Source organism: Bombina bombina, chromosome 2 (genome assembly GCF_027579735.1).
Source record: "Bombina bombina isolate aBomBom1 chromosome 2, aBomBom1.pri, whole genome shotgun sequence".
Lineage (NCBI taxonomy): Eukaryota > Metazoa > Chordata > Amphibia > Anura > Bombinatoridae > Bombina > Bombina bombina.
This window is the reverse complement of record NC_069500.1, coordinates 446,794,174-446,819,659: the sequence shown is the minus strand read 5'-3', so window position 1 is coordinate 446,819,659 and position 25,486 is coordinate 446,794,174. Positions and strand designations below refer to the sequence as shown.

The 25,486-nt window shown below is 36.2% G+C and overlaps 1 protein-coding gene across 1 annotated transcript in view; it reads right to left on the bottom strand.

Annotated features, from left to right (window-relative positions):
* Nucleotides 1–25,486, bottom strand: part of TTC28 (tetratricopeptide repeat domain 28) — a 951,873-nt gene that overhangs the window by 221,139 nt on the left and 705,248 nt on the right. Inside the window, exons 7-12 of the mRNA XM_053702081.1 lie at nucleotides 23,176–24,517; nucleotides 21,576–22,099; nucleotides 18,638–18,747; nucleotides 8,477–8,606; nucleotides 4,918–5,136; nucleotides 791–950 (exon numbers count right to left, since the gene is read on the bottom strand). Of these exons, the coding sequence (XP_053558056.1) occupies nucleotides 791–950; nucleotides 4,918–5,136; nucleotides 8,477–8,606; nucleotides 18,638–18,747; nucleotides 21,576–22,099; nucleotides 23,176–24,517 (2,485 nt within the window). The remainder of the gene's footprint in view (nucleotides 1–790; nucleotides 951–4,917; nucleotides 5,137–8,476; nucleotides 8,607–18,637; nucleotides 18,748–21,575; nucleotides 22,100–23,175; nucleotides 24,518–25,486) is intronic.

Below are 25,486 nucleotides of genomic sequence, written 5' to 3'. Positions count from 1 at the left end.
TGGGAAATGTATTTCCAAAACCTCTGGAGGTTCACAATTGGTGACTCCTGCTTTAGACAGTATTAAATGGCAATACAATTTAAACCACGGATTGCAAGACTGGCAATACCTCAAGGTTCTGACAATGTTTTGATCACTAGGGCCTAAGTGAGCAAATGGAAGAAAAAGTTAAATATGACATGAAAACAAGAGAAAGGGGAATAGAAAGTAAGAATTCTGGCTGAGGTCTTGATGGTCTAAAGTTCTCTACTCTGGCAAAATGATCTAAGAAGTTTTCAGTACTGAGAGCTCCCTCAAACAATCTTAGAAAGGTCAATTTTAGTTTGATAGTTGTCTGCTACGCAGAGCTCTAGACATGAAGGTGATACCCAAAAATGTTATATTATAATGCTCTAAAAAAGCCTCCAAAGATTTTATGTCATGTGTCTCCAAGCCGATGAGTTTTTATTCATTAGGCACTGAGGGAGAATGTTCGGGTATGTACATATCAAATTAAAATGCAGAAAATAATCCTATTACTTATCCTCCATATTCAAATATTGTCTCATTTGGCTTTCTAATATCTTTACCTACAGCTAAGTAACCTGAATATACAATACAATACTTAATGTACAAGTCATTTCCATTTTAATGAAGTCAGATCCACAATAAGTTATTAAGCCAGGTGCTAATGCTCATGCATCACTGTGGCACTGTGATAACTGCCTATTGTGCAAAGAAATTCTCATAGAGGTAATTAAAGAGATAAAGTTATATATACAGCATTAAGTAAAAAAAAAGATGTAAGTACCTAGTGTAGTATGACTCCACTCCTAAGGTCTCACGGACATTTGCTATGTGCTGCTCTAAAACAGAACTGTTTGACACTTGAAAACTCATGCTCCCTGATTCATTAAATTCTGTGTCCATTAAGGTATCTCCAAGATAATATTCATGAAACTTTAAGATTCCTGCAAAAAAGAAGAGGAATAAAAGAAAAGTAAATATATAGTGGACCAAAACGTACTGCTTTTATTAAGAATAACATAGATGACCCCAGGGTGTTTAAGAGTATTTGATATAGACACAATCATATAATGTATTACTTTCACAAACAACAACAAAAAGTAAAGCAATATAACTTGGCAAAGAATGGTATCAGATATATGTATTAGAATGTGTGTGCTCCTTTTAAGTATGTGGGTTGCAAAGCAAGGCTGAAAATAAGATACTGATAGTAGCATGTTTATGTCATAAAGGCATTATATAAATGCACTATAACTTTTACAGCAGGAGTGATAAAATCATTCAATAAAAAACAATATTTCATTTTCTCCCTAGGGTACATTACAGGGAGTGCAGAATTATTAGGCAAGTTGTATTTTTGAGGATTCATTTTATTATTGAACAACAACCATGTTCTCAATGAACCCAAAAAACTCATTAATATCAAAGCTGAATAGTTTTGGAAGTAGTTTTTAGTTTGTTTTTAGTTATAGCTATTTTAGGGGGATATCTGTGTGTGCAGGTGACTATTACTGTGCATAATTATTAGGCAACTTAACAAAAAACAAATATATACCCATTTCAATTATTTATTTTTACCAGTGAAACCAATATAACATCTCAACATTCACAAATATACATTTCTGACATTCAAAAACAAAACAAAAACAAATCAGTGACCAATATAGCCACCTTTCTTTGCAAGGACACTCAAAAGCCTGCCATCCATAGATTCTGACAGTGTTTTGATCTGTTCACCATCAACATTGCGTGCAGCCGCAACCACAGCCTCCCAGACACTGTTCAGAGAGGTGTACTGTTTTCCCTCCTTGTAAATCTCACATTTGATGATGGACCACAGGTTCTCAATGGGGTTCAGATCAGGTGAACAAGGAGGCCATGTCATTAGATTTTCTTCTTTTATACCCTTTCTTGCCAGCCACGCTGTGGAGTACTTGGACGCGTGTGATGGAGCATTGTCCTGCATGAAAATCATGTTTTTCTTGAAGGATGCAGACTTCTTCCTGTACCACTACTTGAAGAAGGTGTCTTCCAGAAACTGGCAGTAGGACTGGGAGTTGAGCTTGACTCCATCCTCAACCCGAAAAGTTCCCACAAGCTCATCTTTGATGATACCAGCCCAAACCAGTACTCCACCTCCACCTTGCTGGCGTCTGAGTCGGACTGGAGCTCTCTGCCCTTTACCAATCCAGCCACGGGCCCATCCATCTGGCCCATCAAGACTCACTCTCATTTCATCAGTCCATAAAACCTTAGAAAAATCAGTCTTGAGATATTTCTTGGCCCAGTCTTGACGTTTCAGCTTGTGTGTCTTGTTCAGTGATGGTCGTCTTTCAGCCTTTCTTACCTTGGCCATGTCTCTGAGTATTGCACACCTTGTGCTTTTGGGCACTCCAGTGATGTTGCAGCTCTGAAATATGGCCAAACTGGTGGCAAGTGGCATCGTGGCAGCTGCACGCTTGACTTTTCTCAGTTCATGGGCAGTTATTTTGCGCCTTGGTTTTTCGACACACTTCTTGCGACCCTGTTGACTATTTTGAATGAAACGCTTGATTGTTCGATGATCACGCTTCAGAAGCTTTGCAATTTTAAGAGTGCTGCATCCCTCTGCAAGATATCTCACTATTTTTTACTTTTCTGAGCCTGTCAAGTCCTTCTTTTAACCCATTTTGCCAAAGGAAAGGAAGTTGCCTAATAATTATGCACACCTGATATAGGGTGTTGATGTCATTAGACCACACCCCTTCTCATTACAGAGATGCACATCACCTAATATGCTTAATTGGTAGTAGGCTTTCGAGCCTATACAGCTTGGAGTAAGACAACATGCATAAAGAGGATGATGTGGTCAAAATACTCGTTTGCCTAATAATTCTGCACTCCCTGTATTATTGTGAGATAAGGTGTAGCAACACAACATCCCTATATTTAGGAATGGGCGAATGTTTCGCAACATTCGAAAAATGAATCGAATTTCGAATGTTTACATAACATTCTAACATTCGATTTTCGAATGTTCGGTTTCACATTTTACGATTACATTCGAAAATATTTGTTTCGAAAAAAATCGAAATAATATTTGTAATAGTATTTCTAATGCTTTCTTTTAATGTAATATTCTAATTATGCAATATTCGAATTCATAAAATTCAAATTTATATGTTTGTAATAGTATTTCTAATGCTTTCTTTAAATGTAATATTCAAATTATGCAATATTCTATATAGAAACATTTGAAATGATATATTTGTATCTATTATGTATCAATTTACTAGATTCCCTCCCTACCACATGAACTATTGAACTTCTGAATAGTATTTGTTAAATAGAATGTTAAATTTGAAATTTCGAATGTGGACATTTGATATAATTATAAACATTCGAATTCGAAAGTGACATTCGAAAACTGTAAATAGCATTCGATTATAGAATTTTTAAGAATATTCGTTTTTATCAACATTCGGATTTATAATTTGAATTTCGGTAATAACATTCGTTCTAACATTCGAATTTGGAAATTTACACATTCGCCCATCCCTACCTATATTGTACCTACCAAAAAATGTGCACTTCTACATATAATCCTACAATAAATATACAAATAATGGAATAATTCAAAATTTGAGGAATAATCTCAAATTGGAAGGTAAGTACCTTTAGTCCCTTTCTTTTCTATTCTATAGGAAATAAACCCCACCATGGAATGTCTTAAACCAACCCATAGACAGTCTAGACCAGTCAGATACCATAAGACTACATCACTGGACCCCATAGCCCAACAATTAAGCTCACAGTCACAGTAAATGTTTTAAAAATGTTGAGGTGTATGTAGCATGTAGTAAAGTGTAGAACTCTAATTGTGCATAGGCTTATGTGTTTGGTCCAGAGGGCTGGTGGATACACCTTCTGTGTTTCAAAATGTTAACATATATCATTCAGTAGCTACAGACCAAATTACATAAAGTATAACCAATCAGTTGTCCAGTGATTATTATCCAGATATTTGCCCCAGATTTTGAAGATAACTTATTTATAGCTCAATTGGAATGAATTCCCCTTATCTTTAAATGAACATGATATATACCCAAATTCTATTTTTAACATAACAAAAAGTATCACATGAATGGGAATGTTGATAATACATCTGCTATTTTATATTATGTAAGACAAATGAGAATCCCGATGCAAAAATAAATTGATCTATTTTATTACTTGATGTTTTTAAAATATTTTGAACTCACAACATAAAAACATTCTAGATTAATTGTTATTTTGAACAAAAATTTCTCTTATATTTATTCATATTTTTTGTGTGTTTTTTTCTTGTTTTTCTATAACAAATTAAACCTTTTTTGCAGTCTAATGATTTGGGAAAGCAAAGCAGAGCATCTAGAAGTGTTGTACTCACACATTATTAATGCAGCTGACAATTTACATTAAAGGGACACTAAATCCAAAAAATTTCTTTCATGATTCAAATAGAGAATACAATTTCAAACAAAATTCCAATTTACTTCTATTATCTAATTTGCGTTATTGTTTAGGTATCCTTTGTTGAAGAAATAGCAATGCGCATAGTTGAACCAATCACACGAGTCACCTATGTGCAGCCACCAATCAGCAGCTACTGAGCCTATCTAAATATGTTTTTCATCAAAGGATAGCAAGAGAATGAAACAAATTAGATAATAGAGGTAAATTAGAAAGTTGTTTAAATTACATACTCTTTCTTAATCATGAAAGAAAAAAAATGGGTTTCATGTCCCTTTAATTACTGTGTAAAGGAATAAGGTGTAAATATGTTCATTTACAAAGACGTGTGCACATATTACAATGTAAAATTTCAATATGAGCTTCCGAGAGTTACTTTTTCTATATTAATTCAAATAAATAAAATAAAATAAGTCTTACCTGAACCAGGAGCAAGCAACCAGCTGTAAAGATAACCTGCAGCTAATGAAAAATAAAGCACCAAGCCTCTTTGGCTATTTATTGTCTCTAAAATTTGATCAATGGTCACAGGTGAGTAAGGGTCAGATTCTTGCTGTCCAGTCTGACGTTCTACCAGAAGGTCAGCAAACGCTCTTGTCCTTCCTCTTTCTGCCACTGCTAAAGCTTCATCGTGATGTCCTAAAATACATTAAAACCTCTAAAAATATTGTATGTGCAGGGAAATAAGAGAATAATAATTTGCAAGTCACATTAACAATATTGTATCATATGATTTCAGCACAAAGCGTGCCAAAGTGACTCCAATTAGTGCTGTTTGGCAGGCACCAGCTAATCATATAAAGGTTTGGCTTTAATAGGCTATTTTTACAAATCCAGTTGAGCAAGCAACATGCTTTGGATACAACATGTAACATTTTTTGATAGTCTGCAAAAAATGATGTATATAATGTTTATTTTAAAACGTGCTATTTCTTGATCCATGCAATCTGCAAGGTACATGGCAATTCATAAGAGATACAAGATAACATATTACTAAGAGAGTTTTAATTGTCTTACACTTAATATTTTAAATATTATATAGCAAAGAATAAAATGTGAATTGTTCTCTGTGGAATAAGGGTTTTATTTTATAAAAGTGAATTTCAAATGTAATAGTGCATTTCAAATTGCACTAAAAGCATTTTTGCAGTATGATTTAGTTGCAAAAATATTTCTGAGAAAAGAAGTCACATTCTTTTTTCATGCACTTGACTCCCCAAACATACTCAGGTAAGCTGCATGCACTCCAGTCTGACCTGCTTGCAATCTTGGAGCACAGGCAGTAATGTGTATGGGTGTATATCTATCTATCTATATATCTACAGTATCTATCTATCTATCTATCTATCTATCTATCTATCTATCTATCTATCTATATGTGCGTGAGTATTTATGTATTTATATATGCATATATATAATATATATATATATAATAGGTAAAAGGCGGCACTCACTGGTTCTTCCAAAGTGTACTTTATTTGAACAAAGTGACGTTTCGGGGACACACTCCCCTTCCTCAGTACACTTTGGAAGGACCAGTGAGTGCCGCCTTTTACCTATTATATTTATCCATTGGCACCCTGGCAGTTGCTATCGTGGTGAGAGTGCTCTTTTTTGGAACTATATATATATATATGTATATACACACGTATATACATACACACACACACACATATATATATATATACACACGATATGGAGACCTGTCCTCCCAAATACCTTAGAACAAGAAAATCATTTTTATTCACTTTTAGTATTTAAAATGTGTTTTACTGTGTATTTACTGCAAATATTTTACATTCCAGTGTTCTTCACATAGTAGAAAATGTTCTTTGTATTTTAAAATATATATTACTATACTGTATAATTATCTGTATATATCTATATCTGTATATATTCATATAGATATATAGTTATAGATACTATATATATATATATATATATATATATATATATATATATCATCAGATATATGTATAAATATATAATTAAAAATAAAAATAACATTCTTCAATGTGGAGAACATTGGAATGTTAAATATTCATAATTCACGTCAGGTTAGCACACAGACAAGGAGTGTTTGGATATCACAACCACACTAATGCATTCACCCCTTAAACTTCAATGGAACGCATTATGAAAAAAACCTAAGTCCTGAATTTAGAATACATCGGTTTTTGCATGCGTGCAAATGTTTTACTTTCAACTTGTAATACGGACGCAAACCCATGCGCATTAAAAGTTTAATTCTAGCAGTGTTTGTTTGAGACCAAAAGCTCCAAATAGCGTGCCATTTGTAATCTAGCCCTCTATGTTTAGGTGTATGAATTGTATATTATTTGTAAGGCAAAAGAACAATCTTGGATTATAAGCAAATGGGTTGAACAAGGAGTTTCTTGGTTGTTTTTAAAAAAAAATCTGATCCTTTTATCCTATTTAAAAATATAGGCAATTCCAATGACAATTCTTTGCTACTTTTTAAGCCAACTCTAGGAGAGTGCTGGGGTTAATACACCCTATTCATTACTGTAGCATCCCAAAAACCCCAAAGGCGCTATCTGCCCTGCGTTTGCATCCATGTGTAGTGGCATAACTCCCAGCATTTGCCGGGGGTGGGAGGGACTTGTGGGCAGGGACTCACTTGTGTTTTCTGTGGGCAAAGCTGTGGCAGGAGAGGCCATAGGCGGGATAGAACATAATGTGGGTAGGGATGAGCCGTGTCTGGTAATCCCTGGAAATGGAGACATTTGTCCTACCAGGGGAAGGTGTGGGAACAGGAATTTACTAATCTGTGCACTGTTAGCACAGAGTTCATCACCACTCTTGGTCATGAGAGACCAATCTGGGCATTCCATTTAGGCTATGAAACCTTTTTTTAATCTGTTTTGTAGCATTAATGTATTATGCCCAGAAAACTACAGCAATTTATGTCCTATTAGTAATCCTAAATATTGAACCTACTGTGAGCAGAAACGCACACTAAGTGCAGGTATTCACCTGAGAACATGGAATAGGCTAAATCCATGAAATCATATCAGAAATTTAACATTGTAAAGAATAAGATTGCTCTTTTACCCTCAGTATAAAATACCTTTTAGCAGATTAAACGTAATCCCTTTCCTAACTCAAAACTTGCAGACACAGCTAGCAGTAAATGCTGTGAGCCACAGTACAACAATAACAGTAAATTATATCCACCCAATATGTTTTATAAAACACTATAACTTATTCCGTACAGATTCACTAGTGCAAATATGAGACAAGAGAATCCTCCAGGTTATTAAATATCTTCCTGTGCAGCTGAAAGTTATTTTTGCTAAACTCTAGTAATAATTTTAATTCCCAAATGTTTTTTCCAAGTTATAATGAAAGTTTCATGTCTGCAGGTGCAGTAAAAAGTGCATGAATATACTCTGCACAATAGCAGTGTTTACAATGTTTGCAGATGAGCTGAATGATAAAGAAAAGGGCAGCAACAGCTGCAAATATCCAGAAGCTTAAATTATTTTTTAAGAAGCTATCAATTATATATTATTCTACTGTCTAGGGCAACATGAGATTACATTACTGGCATACCTAATAGACTATATAAAACTCACTGTGCCTTTTTGTATTATTTAGTTTTTAATTTCACTCTGTTATATGGAAAAAAAATTCTCTATCTGAATTAAACAAAAGCAAGTAAGGGAGTTACCCACCAACATCATATACAGTAGATGAATTGGCAGGATGTCTATGTTTCCATGGAAACATATCTGTTTATTGAAAGGGCCAAATATTTCTGCCTATACATTTTCTCATATACTTAAATTTTGAACAACTAAAACTTTATTGCAACCATGCAGTATGTATTATCATAAATAACAAGATAAAAAAATGTATATATGCCCACAGTATATGCTAGGAGACCAAAAAAATGCTTAAAGATTTCACTAATATTGTAACCTTCTTTTTAGCTGATTAAAAACAAAAATCTTACCAAGACTGATTAGCACACGTTGCAGGGCCTGGTAAGATGATGTTTGCAGATCGAATAGCGAAAGCTTATAATCAGTGCTGAGTTGGGCTTCATGTCTTATTGTTTCAAATAACGCTGAAGCTCTGTAAAGCTGAAACCAAAGGTAAAACGGGGCTCATTAAATATTTGACAACCACTCTGGTAATTTAAGCTTCCTTAAGGGATTACAGTTATTTTAGACATTTTATACAATTGTGATTATGCTGCAATTATATGAGCAATGATATACATGTAGCACATGCTGTGGTATGTTTACTTATTGTAAAATAACATTATATATTGATTATTTATGAAACACAAGGTCCCATTGCAGCATTTTAATAATCACGCTAACTTAAATTTAAAGCAAATATCAGGCAGACGACTCATTTTTTTTATCGTAATGAAAAAGTAACCATATATTTTTGTATGTAAACATTTAAAGAACTGCTGTTTTCAAAATTTAAATACATATCAGTGCATTTCGGTTTTAAATAGCAACCTTTTTATTAGCAAATTGATCTTAAGTAAAACTCAGCTTCAGTGATTTCTTCTGCTGTTCACACAAGTTACTGAGCATATGTGCGTATGCAGTGTGCCCCCAAGTTTATATCTTGTGCATACGCAGATAGGCTGCAGTGATGCATAGCTATGAACATGTGCGATTTGTGTCTCTGTTAGTTCTTTGGATTGTCCATATCTTGCATGCAGAGTAAAATCTATCCCTGAAACACAGATAGCTTTAATTAGAAACAATTTGCTAGTACAAATGTATTGGAAAAAATGTGTCTAATCATAATTGAAATAATGTATTTTAAATGTGTTCAGTAAAGTCAAAATTAAACTAAAATGGATTCTATAGAGCATGAAAATGTCTTATCATTTTTGCTTAGTTCTCTTGATATCCTTTGTTAAGGAGTAATTCTAGCTGAGCTTATGAGATGTGTCTTAAGCCATTTGGCAGTGGTGTTTGCAACAAGGTTTATAGCAATGTTATACAATGTTGTAAACACTGCTGCCATACAGTGCTTAAGACACGTGCACACTCCTAAGCTACTATCAACTTACCTGAACAAAGCAAATTTTATAAGTTAAGAAGTAAATTGGAAAGCTGTTTAAAATTGTATGCTTTATCTGAAGCATGGCCATTTAATTTTGACTTTACTTTCCCTTTTAAATGGAAAAATATTTAATAACATAAAAGGGCATAAACCTGCAATGATACAAATGGACTAATGCATTTTCTTATTGCACTATTGTATGCCGATAACAAATGGTGTAACACCCATCAAGGAGCTTGGGATTAGCAATACACTGCTAATGCTGGGCTGAACATGGGCTAAGATTCACAGCTATGTACATATGCTACCCCTGATTGGCTCATCGACCTCGGTCAACTCTAGTCCAGTAGTGAATTGCCGGTGCATATATGATATAACTATAACATAGTTACAAGAAAGCAATAGTGCAATAAAAAATGTCCCATTGTAGCATAGGGTTGCCACCCGGCCATGTTTTTCTTGACACTTATGAGTTACACATGCTGCAGGGTAAGCAGGGCGGAACATGTATTGTGCCTCTAGACATGACATGAATACTGCTGATGAACAGCACAATACATGTTTCTCCCTGCTTACCCTACAGCATGTGTAACGCATAAGTGTCCAGGAAAACATGGCCAAGGTGGCAAAACCTATTGTAGCATTATGTCAGAGTAATCATTCCAATAAAATTGCAGTTGCTTCAATGACAAATGTTAAAGTGTATGTGACCCACTGGTGATAAGCTGTTAAGTTGTTTGTAGAAGCATTTACACACACTCCAAGAATCAGCAGTAACTCATAGCATGATGTCACCTGCACTCAGAACATAAGCAGGTGAAGGATTCAGTTTGACACTGTAGCAGGTCACCCTTACATTAAAAGCTAGTACTGAGGGGGCCGCACTTGTGTAAAGCTCCGTGAAGCTGACTCCTGGCGCAACTATTTCCTTCTACCCAGGGAATTGATTTTACACTCTATGGGTGGGATTTGCCACAGCTGACATTTCCGTTGCCTCCGATCTGCACAAAAGACCCCTACGGGCCTCCTCGCTCTACCTATTTGAGCCGGACAGCACAACTGCTCAACAACTTCTGGAGGCCTAGCCGCACCAACTCATCACCTCACACAACAACCGGTAGCCACTTCTGACCGGAGGGAGGCGGCGGAGCTTTGCTTTCCTCCCGGGCATCTCCAATCAGGTTGAGCGACATCGAGAATCCCCCACAACCGGTCAAAGGAGCTTGAGGTAGAACAGGCAGTGCTATCTAGGGCTTAAATGCGGTAAGTGAAAATACCATAACACACACGCCATAGATAAAAATTTTAATAAAAGGGGACGCAATGAGAAGGCTCTGAAACTGCTGACAGCATAAATAACACAGCAATAATACCCTGGAAGTACAACTATGTACCGGTCTTTTTATATCACAGCATGTTTCTCCACAGGGAGCTACAAATATGCAATACAGATGTATGAACCATAGGCAACTATTCTAGACCAATATCACATCCCCCAACCTTAACCTACAGCCTGCCTCTTTGACGTTATGCTTTTTATCAACTGTATATTACACAGGCAGAATACATCATCTTTGAAGAGACTTTATAACAAGTGGCCTAGTACTGTATAACTTACAGCCTTTTGGAATATTGTGCATAAACAGACCCAGGCCTGATTGGAAAATATAGCATTCCAGAACACACTCTTACATATTAAAAAGGCCTAATGCTCTTAAATACCCGCATTCTCACCCATTGATAGCAGCAGAACGTGGGATACTTGTGACTCCTATTTAAACCCACTTTTACTAAGCCAGATAATAAACCATCAACATGGTTGCTAAATGACAATTGAAATCAGATAAAAACCTAAAAGCAACCCTTGCCTCAAGTGCCAAAATGAACACCGATTTTAAATCTGTGGAAACCCCTAACACTCCCTCGTCGCACTCTCCATGTTCGAACACTAGCAAAGAAGGAGAGGACTTGGGAGCTACACAACACTAGACTAGAGCTGATCTAAGATCTCTACTTTCCATGAAGATTTTTCTGCCTTTATGTTACAAGTATGTCAATTGATCAAGGACGGGTTGGCTGATGTTAAGAAGGATGTCACAGACCTTGGCAATAGAGTGGTAAAGCTGGAAGATCATGCTGAGGAACTTTCTGAATCTACAAACTTAACAGGAAAACCAAATAAAGTTCTGAATCAAGGATATGTCTGTGTCCTCTGGATGAGTTTTTCAGCTTCTTAGCATTCCTCAGTGAGATCCCATAAAAAAGGAAACAGAAAATTGCAACATAGTGTGAATCTGTAACGGCACTTTGAGGAAGTAGTTGTTTTGTAACAAATGACTACTCACATTTGTTGGAGCTTTCGACTAAGCTCAAGGATATGCGCACTCCCACTTTATACTGATGGGAAAACAGTACACTAGGTAAAACTTGGATACAAATTTATTTTTAAATATATAAAAGCGTCACATAAGCCTTGATAACACCACAATGTAAGGGTACAAAAGCAGATATGCTGTAACAAATGCTTCAAATCGCCAAACTTGCAAAGAGGTAAATGGATCAGCAGGAGTGTGACCGCCGAAACCAAAACCTCTTAAGTAGCAAGACAATAGCGCTAAGCCCCCAGGTGTCCTGGCTAGTGTAGAGACGCGATAAAACTCAATATAGAACAGTGAACAGTTTTCCTTTTATGATTTTTGTTATCACATTTATTTCACATTTTTTTCTTTGTGATATTCGGTATATTTATTGTAACTACAAACTTAACAGCTTTGCAGCTACAACAACAAATTGCTGAAATTGTCCAACTACAAACACAGATAGAAGATCTGGACAACAGGGGCCATCATCAAAATTTGAGAATTAGGGGAATCCCTGAGACCATTATACCTGCCGACCTACCACAATATATCCAGAATCTATTTTGCTTCCTGTTGGAAACTGACCCTGAAATAACCATAACTCTGGACAGAGCCCACAGAGCTTTGTGCCCTAAACCGCAGACCTCAGCCCCACCCAGCGATGTTATACTAAGATGCCATTACTTCCAAGATAAAGAAGAGATACTGGCGGCAGCCAGAAAAAAATCTCCGGTTCAATTCCAAGGTTCATCCCTACAAATATATGCGGACCTAAGTCCACTGACACTGGCAAAGCGCAAGGAGGTGGGATTTCTTACAGCTGACTTGAGAGGGCATGGTGTCCCATTTCACTGGGCATTCACATTTTCACTTAAAGTGCTAAAGGATAACAAGGAGGCAACCTACAAAGACCTAGAAGATATAGAAAGATTCTGCTCCCATCTGAATATTACACAACCAAGACCACACCAATTGGAAGACAAGGCTCAAAACATAGATATCCGAAAATCTACTCAACCCAAAGCTCAGCGACAGAAATGGACCATGATCCCCAAGAACACTAAACCCTCAGTTTATGGGAAGAAAAACATAAGGGTGAGTCCCTTGTAGCCCAGATGGACAACACAAAGGTACTCCACAGGACGCCTTATTGCTGGATACAACAGTATCAAAGAACTTCCCTCTTCAATTCACTACTAACATAAGTGACTAGTGATTCTTAATTCTGTCCGGTTTGTAATCTCTTTATGCCAGAACTTTATCACAGATGGCATATATATAATTCTCAGAGACTGCTACTTATATGCCTTTCCTTGGGCAGAACTGTTACCATGATCCAAAACAGCCCTAAGAGCAGCAGCAGTAAGACTGCAGCAGACCCCCTCCCTTCCTTTAATTGAATGACCCCTATTGGGTCTAGCCTAGTATTTAAGTTTAAGATAGTTAATGATTTGTTTGTAATGTTTAATGTTTATTTGTTACTTATTGTTTATTTGCTTATTCTAGCCAATTTATATAACCGGATTCATGCTTCAAGCTGTACCACTTTACCACAGCTATCTTTTGCTTCCTGTCTCACAGATCCTGGGGTGGGGGACCACAGTTCAGCTCTGTTAACACTGCATCAAGGTAAGACACTACACATGCTCACTCTTACTCCTACAATGCATAAGCCCTTACACATAGTCTCACAGAATGCAAAGGGACTCAATTCCCCCACCAAACGCTCCATTGCCCTGCGATGGTTTGCAAAACAAAAATGTTCAATAGTTTTTGTGCAGGAAACACATTTCCTCAGATCATCAGTTCTCTTCTAGAGATTTTCCAATAGGATACTTCAACTCCAAAGAACATAACAGAAATGGAGTGGGCATCCTCCTCCACCGTAACATTCCCTTTCAACTACTTAACATCACTTCAGACAGGAAGGGCAGAATTTTAATAGTGGTTGGTCTGTTGTTTAACAGACCAGTTACTATGGTTAACGTATACTCACCTAATTCAAACAGGACATCATTTTTCAGGCACTTGCTATCTCTAGTACTAGAGAATAAGAAAGGTACACTAATACTAGGCGGGGATTTAAATGTTATGATGGACCCTTCACTAGATTCATCATCACCTAATGTGACACTTTCTTCTAGACCTCCCGACTCTGTGTATAGATGTTGTAAACAATTAGGATTGGTTGATGCATGGAGGATCCAGCACCCCCAATAAAGAAATTATACATTTTATTTACACCCTTGGGCCATGTATTTCCGACTAGACTACTTGTATATAGACCAATCTAGCTTATCTCTTATCTCTGACACAGACATCACACCAACGATCTGGACAGATCATTCTATGCTCTCACTCGAACTAATATGGCCAGATACCCCAATGAATCTGTTTATATGGAGATTAGATAAATATTTATTGCATCACCCACCGACACTTCAATCCTTAACAACGTCTATCACAGAGTCCTTTCACTTTAATTATACTCCTGATTCATCCCCCCTCACACTGTGGGAAGCACATAAAGCGGTCATTAGAGGGGACTGCATTAAGCACACCTAAAGAAAACATACAACCTCGCTATGAACTCTCTGACCGCCTGACTGCACCAACTAGAACTTGAGCACAAAAATTCTCCAAAAAGACACCAAACTTTTATCTCTAATTAAAAACGCACGGAAGGAACTTAATAGTATCCTCCTAAAGGAGGCCCAACGGAAATACCTTATGCCAAGGAAAACCTTCTTCTATGAAGGCAACAGAGCAGGTCTTCTACTGGCAAGAGCCCTAAAAACAAAAAAAAAGCCTTACACATATCCACAAGCTCAAAAAACCTGATGACACCTATATTCACGACAGTAAGGAGATAGCAAACTACCTTAGTGCTTTTTACAAACAACTCTATAATTTGAAATCCCCAAACTCCCAAACACACATTGAGGAAATGCAAAAATATGTTGAAATGGCTGGTTTGAATAAGTTTACTCAGGCCCAAACCAATGATTTGGATGAAACAATTACATTAAATGAAATCTGGACAGCACAATCCTGACGGCTTTACCAACTCTTATTATAAGACTTTCAAGGAACTCTTGACCCCTTACCTATTAACCTTATTCCAGGCAATTGATGATTCACTTAAATTTTCACCAGACATGCTGACAGCACATATCTTGGTCATACTTAAACCCTAAAAAACGCAAGATGACCCTGGTAGTTATAGACCGATTTCGTTATTATACAAATATTTAGTAAAATTCTGGCGAACCGCATTAACATGGTTCTGAATGATTTAATACACATAGATCAGGTGGGTTTGTCCCACGTCGGAAAGACTGTGACAACACGATTAGAGCCTTAACACTCACAGCCTATGCAAAACTTCACAACATTAAGTCAGTATTAATAACAACGGATGCTGAAAAGGCATTCGATAGAACAAATTTGCAATTTCTAAAAAACACATTAGAATCATTTGGATTTGGAGCTAAAATTATATTTATATACCCAACCAAGCGCTAGGGTGCTAGGGTGAGAGCTAATGGTATGACCCTTTTCCTATTCAAACCATGGAAATTTTAGCTTCCTACATTTGCACAAATTATACAATAAAAGGTATTACACTGGGCCCTAACAACTTTAAAATAGCCATGTATGCGGACAACGTACTGTTCTCTGTCTCATCTCCCTTGCGATCTATCCCAGCTATTATGTATGAGATTGAAAGATTCTGTAGATTCTCAAATCTTAATCATATCCCTTAGTGCATCTGAGTTCCGTAACCTCTCCTCCATATGCCCTTTACACCTACAGACAGAAACAATTAAATACCTGGGTATACACCTCTCCCCTCCCTTCTATTCTCTTTAAGAACAATTATGATGCATTACTTCACTCTACACACAGGGATCTTGCCAGTTGGGTGACCAGAACTCTTTCCTGGTGGGGGATGATTCAATCTATAAAAATGACAACCCTCCTAAGAATTTTATATGTCCTACAGGCTTTACCAACACATCTCCCTAATTGGTTTTTAAACCGCATACAAGGCTACATTAACTCCTACATCTGGGGAAAATGCTAACTCAGAATTAACCGAAATACCCTCTATAGACCGACAGTATTAGGAAGTTTGGAATTACCTAAAATTGAAGATTACTACCATGCGGCGACCCTCCAGAGAATTCTGGACTGGCATGGAGCAGGCGACCATAAAGCTTGGGTCTCCATAGATTCTCACATCCTTAAAGCCCCACTAGTTCACGCACTGTGCTGGGTACCCAACAACCTACGACCAACACAATACCAACAACTGGAACTTCATAAAAACCTATTTAAAAACTGGGAAAAGACAAAAATCGCTAATCCACACAAAACATCAAGCAGGTCACCACTATTCCCTATAGTAATGAACACAGAAATGGTGGGAGGCGACAGGGGATTTAGGAGGTTGACAGAATGGGGTACACAATCCCTTTGTGTAGATTCATGGAGGGATGGAATCTACAGGAAAGGAACAAACTCAGCAATATTGCAGACAGGAGATTCACAGGTTGGCTTAAATACGCACAACTACACCACTTTATTCATCACCATATAAAAAAGATTTATTACGCCCCTTAACACCTTTTGAGAACCTATGCGATAAAGGGATCAAAATATGAGGACCATTACCTTTATCACGCAACTTACTTTTAGAACACCAAAAAATTGAATTACTACCATATACTACCAAATGGGCTTCAGACCTTAACACAAATATAGACCAGAAAGAATGGGCCAAAATATGCCAACGAACTAAACAATCCTCTACATTCCCACAGATACTTGAGATGAACTATAATAAATTGTTAAGTTGGTACCTCACACCAACAAGATTAAACACCATATACCAAGACTCTTCACGATTATGCTGGAGGGGATGTGGGGAACCAGGCAGCTTAACACACATATGGTGGGATTGCCCCAAAGTAAAACCTTTGTGGAGGGAAGTTGAACTCCATTTTCAATCATTAATAGGGGAATCACTAAAATTAAACCCTAGAATTGCGTTATTAAACGATAGTCCCAAACTCTCCTGTAAATTTAAATCCCTCCTCTTGCAGATAGGACTTAATAGAGTAGATCTTTAATTGCCCGAGCTTGGAAAACATCAGTATCCCCTACAAAAACTATGTGGTTGGATAGGACGTCTAAACTCCTAGGTCTAGAAGAATAAGGCTATATTAAACACAACAAGTTACCCTTCTTTTTAGATACCAGATTCCTTTGGGATGATTTAATTCCACCCCTCACTGATAACACCCAACACTAATGCAACAACGCTATAACAACAACACAACACCATAGGAGGTGGGGAACCCCTCAGCCACGGGACGTGAGACAACCTTATTCCTTATCTTTTTTTTTTTTCAAATGCATTTTATTTCAAGATCAACAAGCAGACTTTATGATACCTTACAGGAGAGAACTTGGAAACTCTCGTTGACCTTGGCATATCCATCTTTAGATGATCTCGATAGACAACCGGTAAAGTGCAAGTATGTAATATGAGCTTGAGAATTGAGCAACATGTTTGTTAGAAGTTATATGTTCTTTATTATTGTTATTTCTATGGATGTAACTCGGCATAAGCTCTGTAACCTACTTTATTGAGATGCCATCTGTATGCCTATTGTACAATGTAAAACAGAAAAAAAAGCTAGTACTGAAGTAGTGGAAATATTTAAAGGAAGCATTTTTGCAAATTTAACCTTAATGTCCTATTAATCAAGTGCCCAAAAAGAACAGGATGCATTCATACATATATACTGAATTATACTTTAGACAGCAACTTTAAAGAAATTAAGCTTTCCAGTAATTCACATCTGTAATAGTTTATATCAAATATTCATGAGCTTGGTACTAGTGGTGTATGTAGAAAGAATGGTATAAACCACACAGGAACACGTTTTTAAGGTTAATTTGGGGCATTAGGTATAAGTATATAGCCATGAGATAATTACAGCTGAACATCTGAAATTAATTACACTGAGTAACCCAAATATTTGTACTGGTAGGTGTGTATGGGAAGCGTTTAGGGAATAGATTTGAACTTAACTTTTTTGTTTCTCTGCGAGGCAGCTGCTTTTTAGGTATGTGCTATGTATTTATAAAATAAGTATGAAAGAAAAAAAAATTAAAATGGAACAAAAACTGTAGAATTTGTTAAATTGACTTATCTTACAGTACAGTTATAGGTTTGTTTATAAACTCTACATTCAAGATGTTATAACCAAACAAATTTTACAGTTAACTGGTGCAGAAGTTTTAAAAATTGTATTCGTTAAGCTGTGTTGTTTTCTCATATTTTTTTATTTTTTTATTTATTGTTGTCTCAAGCAATATCCACCAATTACTGGCTGTATTCAGCTTGCCAGCTGAAACACGTGAAGCTCTAAGAAGGACTTTAACTATGTATTTAACCAATTTGAAGGGGTTAAACATATAGAGTTGCATTGTCAATAGTGCAAACATTGCATGTTGTAAAGAGTCAGAGCATGCAGTTTTTTCACTATAATTCCCCTTTAATGATACATAATATGAAAAGCCATATTAATAGTTATAGAAATAACATTCCATTTATTACTCTGTGGTAAAACCTAATCATGCGAAAATGATTAAAGGCCAATATGCATTTCTCTACCATTGCTATTTTGCTACACAATATCAGCACTGACCTGATGTTGAGACTCTTCCAGGTTTCCACTAGCCCAAAGCGAAAGCCCAAGGCGATGTCTAATTTTGGCCTCATCTTCTCTCCGAGCCAGCTGTTCTGCTAACCTCAAGCCTTTTTTTTATAACAAACAAGCAGGATATTAGGTAAGACAGAAAGCTGAGTTTCCCTATTGACACATTAGAAACATTCTGTGTTTCACACAGCTGAGACGTCTGTGTATTGACTACAGTGGTTTAGGCTTTCTCAAGTACATTTAACCCTTTGACTTCCTGAGAGAGCTGAAACGTGCTGCAAAAGAATGAGCTGCAGTCATCTCTGGACACCAAATAATTAACCTACAGATATGTAATCTATTGGATTCAATACAAACTGGTTTTAAATGTATTATTCTGGCACAAGACCATTTCCAAATAGATCAAATTAATGTCTGAGCCCTGGTAATTATTTATCTACAACAAAACTGTGCAGATTGTATTGTAGCTCAAGACATAAATTCAGTAGCATGAGTAATATATGAGGTCACGTTCTTGTGTGGCTAGAAGCTTATTAACAACTATATAAGAAGTTAAATTATTTCTTCTTCACATAATTAAACCTTTTCAGAATCATGTAAATTTAAGTAATTCAGTTCCTACACTCTAAGGTATTAAGAGATCTTGGACACTAAACACAAAAGCAGACGTCAAATATTCTGTGGTGTATGTTATTCAGTGAAATCTCATAATGAAATTTAATACAATATACAGTTTGGTTATCCAATTTATACATTTAGATGTAACGTCACAGTAGATGATTAACAATATTTGTTTTCTAGCTTGTTGCAAAATTTGACAAGAATGACATTTTGGCTTTACAGTTAATATCCAGTTAAAATATGAGAAAATGTTTAAAATACAAAGGTCTAAAACTGATGGTAGCATAAAACATCTCTATAGACTTTAATAGACATACTTACAATATCAATGGAAAATTGGCCACAGTTAGACAGAACATTTGATGTCTGAATATTTTACTAGTGTTTGATTGCAATTCATATGATATACAATGGAAATAACAAATTGTTGTCAAAGTAATATTTTACTGCAAGTAAAATGACAAACCCACCTTATGCGTTAGCTGTGGCAATATATTGCTCTGCTCTTGCGGACAATGGCTTACATTCAATAAACATGTTTGTGAAACAAATTCTTTTGTGGTAAAAAAAAAACCTTTGCCACTACCTCATTCAAAAATTGTGGAATTTATAAAGATTTGTAAGGGTTTCTTGTCAGATGTGCAAATTAAAAATCACTCTCTATTATAATCAGTAGAGCAGCATTTATCTTATAACTGTTATTCTCTCGTCACATACAACAAGCTCAACACCACGAAACTCATACAAAACCTTACGGAATTTTTTTTTTTTTTTTAAAAAGGATAAACTCCCTCTATGAAACAGTCCACTCTAACATATGCAGAAAAAATTAAACCGTTAAGCAGGTAAAAATAAATAAAATAAAAACTAGACAACTTTTTCCGTGAGATGAGTTACTTAACAATAAAGTCTTTGTGAATTCTGAATGCTGGGCTGAGGTGCTGGTTTAAAACTCCCAACCATACCTCTAGAATGTTCTATATCTAGGCCAATGAGAGGGTTTGGGGGTATGTCTGGGTATTTTAGGTGGTCCAGTTAGGCTAAATGAAACTGGGAATTATACAAAAAAGCAAAAGTGTCAAAAGAGAAAGCAGAGTAAAGTGGCCATTAACATGACTGTTCTGCACAATGAAGGATAGATGGGAGTTCAGCCTGCATTGTCTCAGAAGCAGGATTTCACTATTTTATCATTGTGTCTATTTTACAGAGTGAATATAAGTAATGTGATTAGTAGGACACTCATGGCTCTGCAAAATTCTATATGAAACCGACTGTTCACTATTGTACTATCAGCATAATTACCTGCTTTTTTTTAAAAGTGATCTTACATTAAAAATCAGGGTGGTAAATCAAAATGATATGAGTGATAGTGATAAACTTGCATTAGTTATTCATAATTATTTAAACCATCAGAGCATGTCAGAACTTAAAAGGTTGCTGTACATTTTCTATCACTGATATGACAGGGAAGCATTTAAACCTAGGCATTAGCAGGAAGTACCTATTAGCTAATCAGCATCAATAGGATGTATCTATCAGCAGCCAATCAGCATGGGAGGAAGGAAGTACCTATTGTTTAATAAGCATTAATAGAAAATATAACTTACACTGCTGTATTAGTTTCAATATTCGTATAAATTTAATTGTAACCATTTTTTTAATTAACACTTATTTAGGCAAAAAAAGAATTCAACATGTTTAAATGCTAATCTTTCTGGATGATCCAAACTGATTAAAGGGCCAGTAAACCCAAAATCTTTCTTTCATGATTCAGATAGAGAATAGAAATTTAAACAACATTGCAATTTACTTCCATTATTTATTTTGCTTCATTTTCTAGATATTCTTAGTTGAAGAAAAAGCAATGCACATGGTGAGCCAATCACACAAGGCTTCTTTGTGCAGCAACCAATCAGCAGCTAGTGATCATATCTAGATATGCTTTTCATCAAAGAATATCAAGAGAATAAAACAAATTAGATAATATAAGTCAATTAGAAAGATGTTTATAATTGCATTCTCTTTCTAAATCATAAAAGAAAAAATGTGGGTGGCATGTCCCTTTAAGTATCCTTTCATTGATCACGTACAGAATAGTTCGACCAGACTAGTTTTAAAGATCTACAGCTGTTTAAAAGACACATCTGTGACAAGAAATGAATCAAGACTAATAGCAGCTTGACATTCAAACTCCTTCATTGGACACCTACATTAATGGCTTATTACCATTTGTTTTTTTCACAACTGGGTTATGTTAAAGAAACATGGCGATAAAAAGTATTGAAAGCAGTGGAATTAGACTTACCTTCCTGTAAATACATTACTGCTTGAGAGTAGTTCTGCAAGGCATGGTGCGTCCTCCCTAGGCTACTATAAGCTATTGTCTTAGCAACTAAGTCATTCATTTCTGCTGCAATGCTAAGGTGCTGCTCTTGATAAACGACAGCTCGCTCGAAGGTGCCCAGGGATTCATATGTTAGGCCAAGGTTTCCATAGGCCCGAGCCTGACATGATGGGTTGTTGGTTTCTTCTGCTATCTGCAAGTCCAGTTGATGGTATTGCAATGCAGTATCAAATTCCCCCATCTGCTGATACACTGAGCCTAAACCACACGCTGCATCACTTTCCAAAATCTGGTCTTTCATTTCTCTGGCAATATTTAATTGGCGTTCAAGACAGGATATTGCTTGTTCATAATTTCCTAGCTGACTGTGCAAATTTCCCAGCTCTCCATATGCCTGGGCTTTGTTCGAAGTTTCTCCCAGTTCATGAGCAACCACAAGTCTTTTTTCAAAGCATACAAGGGCCTGTTGCAAACTCCCCATTGATCTAAGGAAATACAGAGAATTATTTAAATTATAATACACTTTATAAATAGGTCAGTAAATAAGAGCTGTTCATTTTTTTATATAATTGGTTTATTGAACACTTTGTTTAAAATACTTTAGTGATAAACTATAACATAATCAAAATTTCCAAATGATTTTAAATATTGACTATATAATGACACAACATTGAGCTCAATTTAATATGCTTCTTTATGTATTAAGCCCATCAAAGTGATGGATCATCAGATATTTGGTCGCAGATTTTTAAATTGAATCTGTCATCTTAAAGATTGCTTTCATTTGTGAATAAAAAATTGTTAAGAAATAAATCTCTGCCTTCTCTGCAGGATCCAGCAGGAGGAAGGATACCGTCCTCCCTGGCTAATAATCATTTTGCAAGAGCCTGTAGTCTTTTGCTTACAGAAAAGAGTTTTAGGCATTAACATTGGTGATAGTGTGCAGAATTTTTCTATGTAAGTCACAGATGATCAGCCATGCCACCAAGTAAGCTTGTTATCTGAATCACATACTACCCCCAGGATCCAATGATAATAGTTTAGTAGGCCAAAGAACTGGTATAAATAGATGAATTAGCAAACAAATACACTTTAACTGGACATTTTTATGAAATAATTACACTCTCTTATTCATTAGAGCTTGTCATTTCTGTATACCTTACCCTTGCTGTGCATGCATTTAACCCTTGCAGATTGCAAATAAGCCAGTCAGGTGCAGGAGTCAAGTTACCAGCATTTACTTGCTGGGGAAATAGAGCACGTCACGTTTTCCATTAGAATATTTTTTTTTTTAAAGGAATTTATGGGTGTTAAATGCATAATTAGCTAGGCCATAAATGAAAAAAATGACATGATCTAACAAACTAGAAATTGTATTTATTTTATTTTTTGCATTAATATGTCTCTTTAAGTCTACATAGAGTAGGTTGATGAAGGAAAAAAAAAATACCAAATGCAATGTAATTTAGTATTTTAGATAATGTCAAACAATATCTTTACTGTAAATATAGACTTTGTCTTATTATCTTATTCTGCATAATTTAAGTTGAAAAAGCCTTACCTGTGCCCATTTCCAAGACCCCGATATGCCTTTGACTGATCCTGGAGGCGATTTAAACTCTGTGCTACAGATAAATACTGTTCATAATATTTTATTGCTTCCTCATAATCACCAAGTGCTTCATAACAATCTCCTAAATTACCATATGCACGGCCTCTGTCCAGTATAGAATCATTTCCATTCAGTTGTTGCAACATTGCTAACTGTTGTTCAAAATAGCCAATGGCTTCCTCCATTACACTCATGTTCATTTTGGTGATACCCATGTTACCGTATACTTGAGCTTCTATACTAGGATCTTTTAACTTTTGCCCAAGTTCAAGTTGTTCCTCATAGCACTTAAAAGCCATTGTGTACTTCTCCAGCGACATATAGACAGCTGCCAGATGCCCATGTGCTCTACATTCACCTGGCAATTCATTTAATTCCTGGAAAACTTCCAGTTCCTGTGTGTGATATCCCAATGCTTTGTCATATTTTTGTATCATTCTGTAGGCGCTACCTAAAGCAGCATAAGCACTGGCCTCTAGTCGTCTGTCTTTGACTTGATGGGCTAAACTCAACTGCTGCTCGTAAAATTTTATTGCACCATTTATATCTTTCTTAGAGACAAAAATATCCCCCAGGTTTCCGAGCGCACGGAACTTTGCTTGAGAATTATTTAAGGATTGTGCCAAAGATAAAAGATATTTCTGGCAATCTTCTGCTTTATTATAGTTCATTAATGACTTAAATGCTAGACCCAAGTTGCAATAAGCCTTGGCTTGGCTAAGTTTATCATGGAGGTCCTTGGCTATAGCAAGATCCTGCTCATAATACTTTACAGCTTCCTGGTAGTTGCCAAGGCAGAAGTGGGCGTAACCTAAATTATGACATACTTTCCCTTCAGCTTCCATATCTTGAAGATCCGGAGATATCCTCAGGTACTGTTCATAAAATGGTACCGCTTGTGTATATTCAGCCCGAGAACAATGGAAATTCCCAAGATTGCCAAGTGCACGAGCTTCACTTTGGATGTCTCGAAGTTCCCGAGCAATGTTGAGATGGTTTTGGTAGTGCTGCAAAGCTCTGTCATGTGCACCCAGAGCCTGGTAAGCTACAGCTAAGTTTCCGTGTGTGGAGGCTTGAGAGGCTCTGTCATTGACCTCCATAGAAATCTGCAGTTCCTGACGATGATATTTAACTGCCTGATCATACATTCCAAGTGCATTGTATGCATTACCCATGTTGCCATACGCCCTGCCCTGGGCTGCATAATCATTTAATTCTTGGGCAATGGTAAGGTGAGTTTTATGCAGTTTTAATGCAGTATCAAAATCTCCTTTCATCTGATGAATTATTCCTGGAATGGAAAGTAACAAAATATTGATATTAACTTAGCATATTTAATTACAGGAGAAATCATTTGTGACATAGTTATTATATGCAGGGAAAATGTGTAAATGATCTTTTTATAGCTCCCCTGAAACATGTCCTAGAAGAACCATTTGTCTTACTCTGCTCTGCTTCTTCTAGATACTTAGTTTTGAATACAATTTCATCCAGTGCTATATTGCATTGTAGTCTTTTATTTATTTAGCATGTACATACCCTGAAATTGTGTCCGTCAGGCGGTAGCCCGCGCTAGTCACAGTATTGAATACATTTGTATTCTCAGCCAAAAACATACAGCAGAGAGAAGGCTAGAAATGCTAATTAAAGTCAGAGGATATAGCCCATTTACAATTCTCTAGCAAAATCAGAAATGATTATACTCTAAATCAGTGCTAATATCAAGAACACACAGCATAATATTAAGAAGGTGCTTAAAAAATAAATGAAAAAGGGTTCAGTGTAGATTTTTAAAGGAACATTACTACTATTACTAACATTTTCTACTTTGAATATAAAATAGCAGCAGTTAAAAAATGTGTGTGTTTGTGTATACAGTATATATATATACACCTAGATTACAAGTTTGTGCGTTTGTCTCTTAACGCTGAAAATATGGTATTTTCAGTGTGTTAAACAGTCTTGTCGGTATAGGTGTACCGCAAGCCTTTTAGCCTGTAACGCAACGTCAGTCCCGCAATCGTGAAAATGACGTTTTTTCATGGAGTTCCAATACCGCTGGTATTACGAGTTTTGCAGTAAGGCTAAAAAGTGAGCAATACAGCCTAAAACCACAAGATCCATAACGCCATCTAAAGTCAGTAGTTATGAGTGTTACACTACAAAGCTGTAACATAAAACTCATAACTAATGTGTTACAAAGTACACTAACACCCAAAAACAACCTATTAACCCCTAAATCAAGGCCCAAATACTATAA